This window comes from Pistacia vera, unplaced genomic scaffold (genome assembly GCF_008641045.1).
Source record: "Pistacia vera cultivar Batoury unplaced genomic scaffold, PisVer_v2 Contig400, whole genome shotgun sequence".
In the NCBI taxonomy this organism is placed as follows: Eukaryota; Viridiplantae; Streptophyta; class Magnoliopsida; order Sapindales; family Anacardiaceae; genus Pistacia; species Pistacia vera.
The window spans coordinates 36,747-49,029 of NW_022196225.1; the positions used below are offsets into that span (position 1 = coordinate 36,747).

General features: G+C 37.4%; 1 protein-coding gene and 1 pseudogene across 1 annotated transcript; one reads left to right on the forward strand and one right to left on the reverse strand.

Annotated features, from left to right (window-relative positions):
- Nucleotides 1-749: 749 nt before the first annotated feature.
- LOC116141806 lies at nucleotides 750-3,394 on the reverse strand (annotated as a pseudogene).
- A 47-nt stretch (nucleotides 3,395-3,441) lies between these two features.
- Nucleotides 3,442-6,204, forward strand: LOC116141807 (pentatricopeptide repeat-containing protein At2g20710, mitochondrial-like). Its single transcript, XM_031427284.1, has 2 exons — nucleotides 3,442-3,750; nucleotides 4,933-6,204. Exons 1-2 carry the CDS (start codon nucleotides 3,442-3,444, stop codon nucleotides 6,202-6,204), a joined length of 1,581 nt encoding a protein of 526 aa, XP_031283144.1.
- Nucleotides 6,205-12,283: the final 6,079 nt, after the last annotated feature.

Consider the following 12,283-nt stretch of genomic DNA (forward strand, 5'->3'; position numbering starts at 1 on the left):
GTCGACACAACCAAGCATAAATTCAACTCATTATCATTTTAGCCGAGGTTTACAAGGTAGAATTTTATCAAATTAAAATAAATTGAAACGTGAGGTTTATTAATAACAATAAATGAGGTGAAACATTACCAGTGAACCAATGTTTGAAGAAGATAAAAAGATGGATGAAGATGCAGTAGAAGAAGACCATTGTTTGGGTTTGAAAAGAGAAATCAAAGAAATTATTCTCTTCTCCCTTGTTCCAGTTGAAGGTTTGACCACCAAAAGCTTCAGTTGTTGGTGAAGCAAGAATCTAAACAAACAAACAGAACAAAAAGTCACATAAACATCAAGTTAATAAACTTATTATTCTGTTTACACGATCATATAAAGAAGACTTACATTAGAGAAAAGTACAGGAGAGTCGAAGAGGTCAGTTGGGCTCAAACCAGAAGATGGGATGGATAGGTAAGAAGAGGAGAGACGGGTAATGAAGAAGAAGAAGAAGGATTTGAGAGCGAAATCAACAGGAAAGTGGAACACAGGAGATTGGCAGCAGCTAATTTGAAGAAGGAAGATTCAACTGATCGCTCCAATTCCCAAACCTAATTCCTAATTAGAGTGGGCCGTTACGAGTACCCGCATTTTTCTGGGAATCGAACCGTATAATGCAGGTTCCAAAAAAGAAACCTAAAACTGTCGGTTCCAGTTCTTAAATTCGAAGAATTGGAACCTTAAGAATTGGGACCTAAAATACAGGTTCCAGTTTTTTACCCAGGTACCCTATAAAAAATCGAATAATGTTACAGATATTAATATTTTTACACCGAAATCTTATATCGGTCTACGTGTCCCATGATTCATATCAGCAAATCAAACACGTTTCACGTTATTTCTATTTTTTTCTAGTAAACGGTCATTCATCAAATATGAACGACCGTTCACTTACATGGACTCTCGTCCATATTATATGGACGAGATTCCATTTATTACGGACGGGCATCCCCATTTAAAGGACGCCGTCCTTCAGTAAAATAGAATAAATTTTTTTCATAAAAATTAGGGACGGCCATCCACAATTTATGGACGGCTGTCCCTAAATATTGGACGGGCATTCATATTTTAATGGACGCCCGTCCATTAACAATTCTTTTTAAAAAATTAAAAAACATTTAGGGACGGCCGTTCATTAGTTATGAACGGTCGTCCCTTATATTTGGACGGGCGTCCTTAAAGAATGGATGCCCGTCCCTTTCGTTCTTACTCATTCTCACTCTCGTCTTCCAAATATCTTCAATCAGTTTAGCGTTTGTCGCTTGATCTGTCCATTGAGGAAACGCCACCACGGGCACACTGCTAGCCAAGCTCTATAGCGTTGAGTTCCATCCACAATGCGTTACAAAACATCCTATCGCTGGGTTTGACAATACCTCTACTTGTGAACACAACGGCACTATCATACCTTGTTGCTCTAGTTCTTCTCTAGATCTGCTACTCATCAATTTATCTTTTTCCTTGTCTTCCTCTTCATTTTGATTTTCTCTTATGACCCACAAGAACGGGTGGGCACTACCGAGCAACCCACGTGCAATCTCCTCCATCTGTTGCCTTTCCAACACGGTCAGACTTCCAAACGACACATAAACTACTGATGACTTGGGCTTTGAGTTTAGCCATTCAATATAATCATTTGAACCACAGAATAGATCCACTCCAAATGAAGTATCGGATGGGTCTTTTCCATCCAAAAATGCAGATGGAATCAAAGGTCCGACTGTTATCATGTTGAATTTATCAATAGCTATTAACGCTTCAGATTCTAATGCATCAAATGTGTTAACGAGTATTTTCGGGTTCCTTTCTTCATGAAGAGCCTCCATTTGCTCCTGAAATGACTCTAATGCATGAGGGTACTTATCTGAAGGGAGTAAAAAAGAAGGAAGATCACAGCTACTGAGTGATGGTAGCCTTGGTAACTCTATTAAACATGAACCTTTTTTTGCGTTCTGTTTAAACCACAATAAGGGACGAGCGTCCAGGGACACCCGTCCAAACTTAAGGGACGCCTGTCCATAATTTATGGACGGGCGTCCAAAATTAAGGGACTGTTGTCCATAACTAATGAACGACCGTTCCTAAATGTTTTTTAATTTTTTTAAAAGAAGTGTTAATGGACAGGTGTCCATTTAAATATGAACGCCCGTCCAATATTTAGGGACAGCCGTCCATAAATTGTGAATGGCCGTCCCAAATTTTTATAAAAAAATCTATTCCATTTTACTGATGGACGGGTGTCCTTTAAATAGGGACACCCGTCCGTAGTAAATGGACCCCCGTCCATATAATATGGACGAGAGTCCATGTAAGTGAACGGCTGTCCATATTTGATGAACGGCTGTTCACAAGAAAAAAATAAAAATAACGTGAAACATGTCTGGTTTGTTGGTGTGAATCACGGGACACGTAGGCTGGTACAAGATTTCGGTGTAAAAATGCCGATGTCCGTAGCATTATTGTAAAAAATCAATTACCCTTTATTAGTTTAAAAAATGATAAAAATACCTTAAAAGTTTACACTTACAACACTAACAAATTAAGAAAACCTACATATAGTAATTTTCAACTCTTGATAACTCATGTATTTGTGTCCAATGTGACTCATAAATCCTATAGTCTCTAGGCAACACTTGAATTCAATCAATTCATCACAATTAACATAAAATTTCTCAATCAAAACCAAAACACAAATAGGTTCCAAGCAGGATACCTGCTTTAGGTTCTTTTCCTAGGTTCCGATTCCGATTTTGGTTCCGAAACCTGTAGGAACCGAAACTGCACAGTGTCGGTTCCCAATAAAATGGAATCAAAATCTACCCGCACAGTGTCAATTCCGGGTAGGTTTTGGTTCCGATTCTACCCGCAGGTTTCGGTTCTATCTGCTACCCGTGCTCATCCTTATTCCTAATTCAGTAAACAAAATTACATAATACTCCCCACAATTTAAAAAAAAAAAAATTTACCCCGAGTTCTCACCCGGGTACCCGGATCCAAGGTTTGGGTCCGAATCCAATTCCTAAATTGGTGGATCCGGAACTTGACCCTAATGGCTCAAAGTCTACGGATGGGTACCCGTCGATTCCAATTCTACCCTTGACCCATGCTCATCCTCACTCGATGCCGTTAACTCTTGAAAATATAAAAAGAATAATACTACAACATATACAAAGTTTTCTTAAAAATTAATAAATATACTACACTGCTATTTTTTAAACTATCAGTGTTCCTCAATAATTACATAAAAACTATGGGCTTTTGAATGATTCCTAAAATAAAATCAAAATTAATTGAAAAAAAAAAAAAAAAAAAAAAAAAAACCCAAAACCCTTAAACCCTTAAACCCTTCTAGTGTCTTCATCGTGAGCACTTCATTTCTTTCTCTTTCTTTGTAATTTTTTCCTGCAAATGAAGTTTGTAAGCTCGCGTACAATCCTTGAAAGCATCAAACTTCAGCTCCGACTTGGAAATGTTTCGAGAATTTCATCATACTCAACCGCAACACGAAACCTCACAACAGAAAGGAGAAGCACGAACCCGGACTCAAACTCAATGCGCGGTCTGTTCCGTCGTATCACGCCGCTGGGAGATCCAACGGTCTCCATTGTTCCCTTGCTCGATCAATGGGTCCAAGAAGGACGAACCGTAGAGAAAGAACAGCTCCAACTCTTCATCAAAGAGTTGCGATCCTTCAGACGATTTACTCACGCTCTTCAGGTATTAACAAATTAATTATATTTTAAATTAATTAATTTCAATTTTTAGGAATTATTTCGCGCCTTGTTAATTAATTTTAAGAATTAATTAATTAACTAATTATACATATATATATAATTTTTCGCGTCACAGACCACACTGTCCATAGTTTCATGGAATGTGTCATAAATTGTTTAATGGGGCTTGAAGTTGTTTGAATTAAAATTTTGTTCTTGATTTGTTTAAAACATGTGTTGAATTTATTAGTTTTAAAATTCGTTTTAAAGTAGGAAATTATGAAAATCTTCTTGAACATCTCCTAAAATTCGTTTATTTTCTAGATTATATGGATTCGTTTATTTTCTTAGTTTTGTTAATTTCGTTTGTCAATAGCTATTTTTAAAATGGAGCTGTGAAGAAAATTTTGATTCCGTTTGAAAACGTGGCATTGTCTGGGTGTGGTGGAAGATGATGGCTCCAAACATTTTTAAAATGTTGATTTGGCATTAGTAAGTTCATCCTTGCACTCCATTAGTTTTGCGTTTGGAGAGAAGTTTCATGCATTTTGTTTTGTGCCAAATTTGTATGTTTCCTATTAGAAAATTAAGATATTTTTTCCAAACAAATTCTGATGAAGTGGGTTAAAATTTTTATCCGCTTATGACAGGTGAATCAGTAAAATAATATATAGATTCCTTTAAGAAAATGAGAAGGGATTGGATTGGGCTTGCTATTAAACTTCTTCGAGTTTTTGGAACACAGATTGCTTAATCTTTCACTTCTAGGCTTATTAGTGCAATTCTTATCCTTGGAACTTGTATTAGGTTCAGTTGATTATTATATCTTTTTCCCCCTTGTCTAACTTGTAATTTTATAGCTGCAATTGATTCATGAGCTTTTTGTTGCTCATTGTTCTCCATATTTTACCAAGGAATTGATATATTGAGCTACTACAAGCCAACGGCTGTGTTTTCACCCTGAATTTTCTTGAATAAACTGATATAATCAAATTTTAATTTTCTATGTATTGAGTTTAAGGGATCATAAAATTTTTTACCTACCATATATTGGACCCGGAGTTGTAGTTTTGATGTTGATTTGAAGTTATCTGTAAAGATGCTTAGCCTTTATATGATTACTTCATTTTAGTCATTTCATTGTTTTAGTGTCTCACTAAGATATCTCTTTGTCTCTCCACACCAGATTTCTATGTGGATGACTGACAAAAGATACTTGCCACTTACATCTGCTGATGTTGCCATTCGGTTGGATTTGATCTCTAAAGTTCATGGGCTAGAACGAGCAGAAAACTATTTCAATAATGTTGCAAAACAATTGAGGAGGTTTGCTGCTTATTCTGCTCTTCTCAACTGCTATGCCAATGCAAAATCTGTGGAAAAAGCAGAGGCCACCATGCAGGAAATGAGTGATTTGGGATTGTCTCCCAGAACACCATCGGTTTACAATTCTATGCTTAATCTTTATTATCAGACCGGAAATTACGAGAAACTTGACAGTCTGATGCATGAAATGAAAGAAAAAGGCATTGGTTATGACAAAATAACATGTAGCATCCGTCTAAGTGCCTATGCAGCTGCTTCTGATGTTGAGGGAATTGACAAGATTGTAAACTTGATGGAATCCAATCCCACTGTTCTCTTAGACTGGAAAATTTATGGTACTGCAGCTAGTGGGTATGCAAAAGCTGGGTTTTTGGACAAGTCTTTTCAAATGCTGAAGAAATCTGAGGGACTAATATCGGGTAAAAGTCACACTGAAGCTGCTAAAGCATACCATTTTCTTATAACACAGAATGCGACAAATGGGCAGAAAGATGAAGTTTTAAGACTTTGGGAAATCTACAAGAAGAATGTTGCTATTTACAATAGAGGCTATATATCTGTCATAAAATCTATGTTAAAATTTGATGACCTGGAGACTGCCGAGAAGATTTTTGAGGATTGGGACTCGCAGAGTTTAAGCAATGATATCCGGATTCCAAACTTCTTGATTGGTTCTTACTGTAGAAAAGGCCTTTTGCATAAGGCTGAATCTCTTATAAGCAAGGCAAAATTGAAGGGGGAGAAGCCAAATTGTAAGACATGGTTTTATATGGCAACAGGATATCTTAAGAATAATCAAACTCTAGAGGCAGTGGAGGCGATGAAGGAAGCGTTGGTGGTTTGTCGAAACAAGTGGAAGCCAAGTAAGGAACACTTGGCGAGCTCTTTGACATTCTTAAACAATGGAGTAGAAAACATAGTGGGAGTCGAGAAATTTATAAATTTGCTCAGAGAAAAGGACATTATCTCAGAGGGTCTCCAAGGAAAATGGTTGAATAACGTCCAGAATGGGAAGTTGAACTTCGACGAACTCAGTAAGTTTTATAGTGATGCTTTAATTGATGATGCAGAAGCACCTTCAGCGCCCGAGGCTGATAAAGATGACTCTGTAAAAGAACAGGAAACATGTTGAATACGAATTTGAAACAAATTTAAACTTTCTGGGAGCTGATGCTTAATACAATACTATTTTTCTAATTTACAATACGATAGATTATCTAGAGATGATAATTTTGATGCAAATATTGTCATAAAATACGTCCAACAATTTTCCGGTCATTGGATTATGACACTAGCAGCCGATTTTCAACGACTGGCAATTATAATTTTTTATAATCACTTTTAAAATTAATAAATTGCTAGTTTCATTAATTGTTAATTTGTTATCGTGTAAAATTTATATTTATTATTGAATAAAGGGTTTTTTAGGTAATTTAGATCATGAATTTGTTAAAAACTAAGAGTGATGATGCCATTGCCTCCACATTTGATCTTAATAGACACCTGTTTCTCTTATAATAATATTACTCTTCTCAAAACTTATCCCAAATTTCATATATTTCCAAGTGATGTGTTGTCATATGTGACATTAACGCATAAATAATGTGATGATGCACTGAATGATATGACAATATTTATGTATAGACACGTTATTTGGGATATGAAACTTGTAAAAGTTTTTGGCTTGGGTACATAGTTGTTATCTTCGCGTTGTGGCTTGTCAAATTCAGGCTTGGGTCTATAATCGTTGTCTTTGGATTGTGACTTGTAAGCTTTAGGCTTGAGTGCAGAGGCGTTGTCTTTGGGTTGTGGCTTGTAAGCTTTAGGCTTGGGTGCATAAGCATTGTCTTTAGGTTGTGGCTTGTAAGCTTCGGACTTGGGTGCATAGTTATTGTCTTCAGGTTGTGGCTTGTAAGGTTTAGGCTTGGGTGCATAGTTATTGTCAACAGGTTGTGGCTCGTAAGCTTCAGACTTGGGTCAACAGTTATTATCTCCAGATTGTGGCTTGTAAGCTCCAGACTTGGGTGTATAGTTATTGTCTTCAAGTTTTGGCTTGTAAGCGTTAGGCTTGGGTGCATTGGCATTGTCTTCGAGTTGTGGCTTGTAAGCTTCAGACTTGGGTGCATAGTTTTTTTCTTCTGGTTGTGGTTTGTAAGCTTCAGACATGGGTGCATAGTCGTTGTCTTCATATTATAGTTTCTAAGCTTCATTCTTCCGTGCATAATGATTTTCTTCGTATTGTGGCTTATAAGCTTTAGACTCTAGTGCTTAATTGTTATCTTTGTGTCGTGGCTTATAAACTTTTGATTTGGAGCCGTGGACATTTTCTTTAACCTTGTCGATAGATGATCCACAGCCTTGGAGTACTGATCCACCTTATCTTTGAAGTCATTCCTCGCCTTTAACTTCTCTGATCGAATGATTTAGAACTATAAATATACCCTATCTTGTATTTGTCTTCACATTTTGGTTCACAGTTATATTCCTGAGACTTCGGTTCGTCATCCTTAGGGTTGTCGCCATAGCCATAATCATTTGCTGAGGCATGGATCAGCAACGAGAAGAGAATAAAAGAGGTTGTGAAGAATAAAATAAAATAAAATAAAAAATTATTATTGATGAGGTATAAGGTTTAAAAACAATTATTGCAATATTAATATTGTTATCAAAATACATACGATACTCTTACAGTCATTGGATTCCGGTAGCCCATTTCCAGCAACCAGCAACTATAATGATAATCAAACTATAATTTTTTTATAACAACTTTTTAAAATTAATAAATTGCAATTATTCAATGTTATCATATAAAATTTATATTTATTTTTGAATAAATTTATTTTAGGTAATTTAGTTCATGAATTTTTTAAAACTTTTTTAGATTCTAGAAAAAGTGATGAAATCTGATCTTTAATCATATATTTTTGAGAATTATGTTTAATCACAACTCACAAGTCAAACGGCCGTATATTCCGAGTGATATCCCCTTACAAAATATTAGGGGCTTGGGTAACAATTCCTAAACTATGGAGGACTGTTTAAAGCTTTCTAAAACATCAGGTACTTCTTAAAACCCATCCTCTTAAACCCTGCGTCAGCAACCGTCCTCTTCAACTTCACCTTCACATTTCGCTCTTTGATTCTCCGAAATTGTTAAAGCAAATGAAGCTTGTGCACTTGCATACAATTCTTGAAAGCGTCAGCTCTCAAGTCCGCCATTGAAACGTTTCCAGTATTTCTTCACACTCGTCAGCCACAGGAAACCTAAGACCGAAGTGGAGACGCCGAATTTCAAACTCAATGAACACTTTGTTCCATCGGATCTCACCGTTGGGAGATCCGACGATCTCTATTGTCCCGATGTTGGACCAGTGGGTCCAAGAAGGACGAACCGTAGACCAATTACAGCTCCGAGACTTCATCAAACGGTTGCGGTCCTTTAAACTATACGGTCACGCTCTCCAGGCATTAACAAATAATATAATTTCTACTTTTATATTTTTTAACATTTCAATTTATATTTATATTTTTTGAAAATACTTAGCTTAAGAAATTGCCTTGAAGTTCATTTGAGAAATTGAATGGAGATTTAAGAATTATCGGAATCTAGGGATTCTCTGGTTTATGTTTTTCTGCATTAGCTGAATCTGCTCGTAATTAGAGAAAAAGAAACAAATTAATTCTATTTAATTAGGTTTTGTCATGTTACTCGTGGAATTGATGAGAGATAAAAAATTTAGTTTTGATATTTATTTCTTTTTAGTGTTTGCATAGCAATTTAAGAAGATTTTTTTTAGTTGGAGCTACAAAGAAAGGTTTTATGTGGCACAAGAATTGGGTTGTTTCGCAAGCATTGGTGTTTAACAGGTTATACGAATTATTTTTAAAATTTGGCAATTGGATTTGTAGGGGTTCATAAAAGATTTGACCTAAAATAGATAATTGGATTCTGATGAGCAACTAAGGGGAATGGTCTACTGTAGGAAGAATAGTGGTAAGAAGCAGGGGAATAGTTGCTATGCAGGAGGTTAGAATTTGTTATGAGAGGACAGTTGGCCTGACTGGATTGGAGGGAAGAGCAATTCTGTTAGGAGCAAAAAGGTGTCAGGAGGGAATAAAAGGAGGATGAGAAAAGGGAGGGGATATTAAGAAACAAGATTAAGGTTTGGAAGGGAGGTGACTAGCCCTCGAAGTTCAGTCTTATCGTTATTGTTTTCTTATTTGTACTTAGTCTTATTTTGCAGTGATTCTTGTTTGTTGAGTTGTTGATTGAACATGGTCTGGATGTATTACTTCTGGATGTACTGTTCTATTTGATATTAATATAGAGAGTTAATTCTTTCTGGTTGTGGATTTGACTGTGAATTGTTGGATAGATTGTTGGTGTTATTGAGTAATTTGCAGATTAGGTTCCATCAAGTGGTATCAGAGCATTGGTTCTGGGTTATGGTATTGACAAGAATGGACTCAAGAATGGATAATGTGGAAAGAGACGTTACAAAGTTGGGAGTTGAGATGGGTACTATTTGAGAGTGTTTGGTTGAGTTACAGCCATGGGTACGAAGAAAGGATGAAGAAGAAGCTGGTAGAATCGAGATGCGTTCATCGGAAAATGTCTGATCTCACCAAGAAGAAAATCCAAACGAAGCGAGTGGGTCTAGCAACAGTAGCCAAAGTCGTAGTGAATTGGGTGGAAGAAAATTAGAGATGCCGATATTTTCCGGCGAAGACCCTTACGGATGGATCTTTAGAGTAGAGCGCTACTTCCACCTCAACGGAATATCTAAGGAAGGGAAATTGACAGCAGCATCTGTCTGTATGGAAGGTGAAGCCATTAACTGGTTCCAGTGGATGGAATCCAGAGCTCCGGCGAGTTCGTGGACCATGTTTAAGCTTGCACTACTTCAAAGGTTCAGTGGATCTCAAGAGCTCAACCCTTATGAGTCATTAATGGCCATGAAGCATATGGGTTCAGTAGTAGAGTTTCGTCATCAATTTGAAGCCGTAGCTGCACTTCTGGTAGGGGAGAAGGAGGAGATATTGCAAGCTGCATTTATCAATGGGCTGAAGGTTGAAGTGGGAGCTGAAGTCCGTTTAGCCCAGCCCACTTCTTTAATTCAAGTAATAGATCTGGCCCAACGAATAGAGGAGAGAAATCAAATTATAGAGGAAGCCCAAGTGGGAGCAATTAAACCTTCATGTGTAAATGGGCTTGGATATTCATATGGGTCCAGCAGCCATAGATCCAGAAACGCGACCTGGTTTGATAACCCCAGTTTAATCCGATTCGATAGTAACCCAAACCCAAAATTCCCAAATACATTTGAATCCCTAAAATCAAACCATACTTCCCATTTCAATCGACGATCGTCGAAATCTTCAATACATGGCTCGTTGACCAATCTCTCCAGTCGCAACCAACCACCGCCATCTTTTTAGCCATATGAACAACCAAACTTCCAACGAAGAGAGTTCCTATTTCGACGAATGACAGATGTGGAAATCTAGAAAAAAAAGGAGAAGGGTCTCTGCTTCAGATGCAATGGTAAGTTTTCGTTTGGGCACAAATGTGGGGAAAAGCAATTTCAAATCATTTTAATTGACGAAGAGGAAGACGATCCAGACCCGATTGGTGGTGGAGAGTCCATTGAATCTGGAATGGAGCAACAACAGGAACATGTTGAGCTTTCTCTTAGCTCAGTGGTGGGGATTCATGGTCCAAAGACAATGAAACTCAAGGGAAGAATCCAAGGTAAGGAATTGATTATGTTGATTAATAGTGGGGCTTCCCACAATTTTATTAATTCAAAGGTGGTTAAGAGTTTGGGAATTTCCGTGGTGGGAACTCAATCCTTTAGGGTCAGAGTGGGTGATAGGTATAGGTGAGATGTGAGGGAGAATGTAGAGATGTTTGCATGGAGCTACAAGGAGTGACGATTATTCAAAAAAAATTTCCATTTGACATGAGCAGTGCTGACGTAGTTCTGGGAATTGCATAGATGAAAGATAGGGGTGTTTGATAGAGTTTGGGCAGATTCAAAAATAGTGTGATAACAGTGGTGATGTGAATGATCGATTACTGGAGGTGTTGCAGACATTTAGTCCAGTTTTTGATCCACTCCCTAGATTACCACCTGCCAGGTCCAGAGACCATGCCATTCAGTTAGTTCCAGGGACTCAACCACCAAACCTCCGACCATATAGGTACCCTTACTATCAGAAAAATGAAATAAAGTGTATTGTCAAGGAAATGCTAGCTTCGGGAATTATAAAGCCAAGCATCAGTCCATTCTTAAGCCCAGTTTTGTTGGTGAAAAAGAAGGATGGGGGGTGGAGATTCTATATAGATTATAGGGCAGTTAACAAGGTGACAGTTCTGGATAAATTTCCAATTCCAGCCATCGACGAATTATTTGATGAGTTAAAAGGTGCGACAGTGTTTTCTAAACTTGATTTGAAATCAGGCTATCACCAAATCCGAGTTAAACCAAAGGACACACACAAAACAGTTTTCTGGACATACGAAGGGCACAATGAGTTTATGTTAATGCCCTTCAGCCTCACCAATGCACCGGCTACTTTTCAAGCAGTAATGAATGACGTCTTCAAACCTTATTTAAGAAAGTTTCTGTTGGTTTTTTTTTTGGACCATATACTGATATATTGTAAGGAGATGGGTGAACATGCGAAGCATCTAAGCATTACTTTGTAGGTACTCTTAGACAATTAGTTAGTGGTCAATAAAAAAAAATGTAATTTTGGATAGTCACAGTTGGAATATTTGGGGCATGTAGTTTCAGCTAAAGTTGTGTCTGTTGACCCTTCAAAGATTGAGAGCATTATCAAATGGCTGGCACCGAGAGACATCAGGGCACTCAGAGGTTTTCGTGGACTGACAAGATACTATCGTCGATTTTTTCACGATTATGGAAAAATTGCCCTTCCATTCACTGCCATATTAAAGAAAGACTCGTTTGTGTGGAATACAGCAGCTCAAGGTGCCTTTGAAGAGTTGAAATGGCTCATGACCAGTGTTCCAGTTCTTTGGATGCCTAACTTCACTCAAGAATTTGTCATAGAGACCGATGCTTCCGGAAGTGGATTAGGAGCTGTGTTGATGCAAGAGGGACGACCGATTGCCTTTCTCAGTAAAGGTTTGTCCCTAAATTCCAAATTGAAGTCAGTCTATGAAAGGGAATTAATGGCTATAG

What these genes read in the sequence shown, in the direction of transcription:
- LOC116141807 (XM_031427284.1), top strand. Translation starts at nt 3,442, where the DNA reads ATGAAGTTTGTAAGCTCGCGTACAATCCTTGAAAGCATCAAACTTCAG. An exon ending in GATTTACTCACGCTCTTCAG is followed by an intron (nt 3,751 to 4,932) that starts GTATTAACAAAT and finishes TCTCCACACCAG; the next exon opens with ATTTCTATGTGGATGACTGA.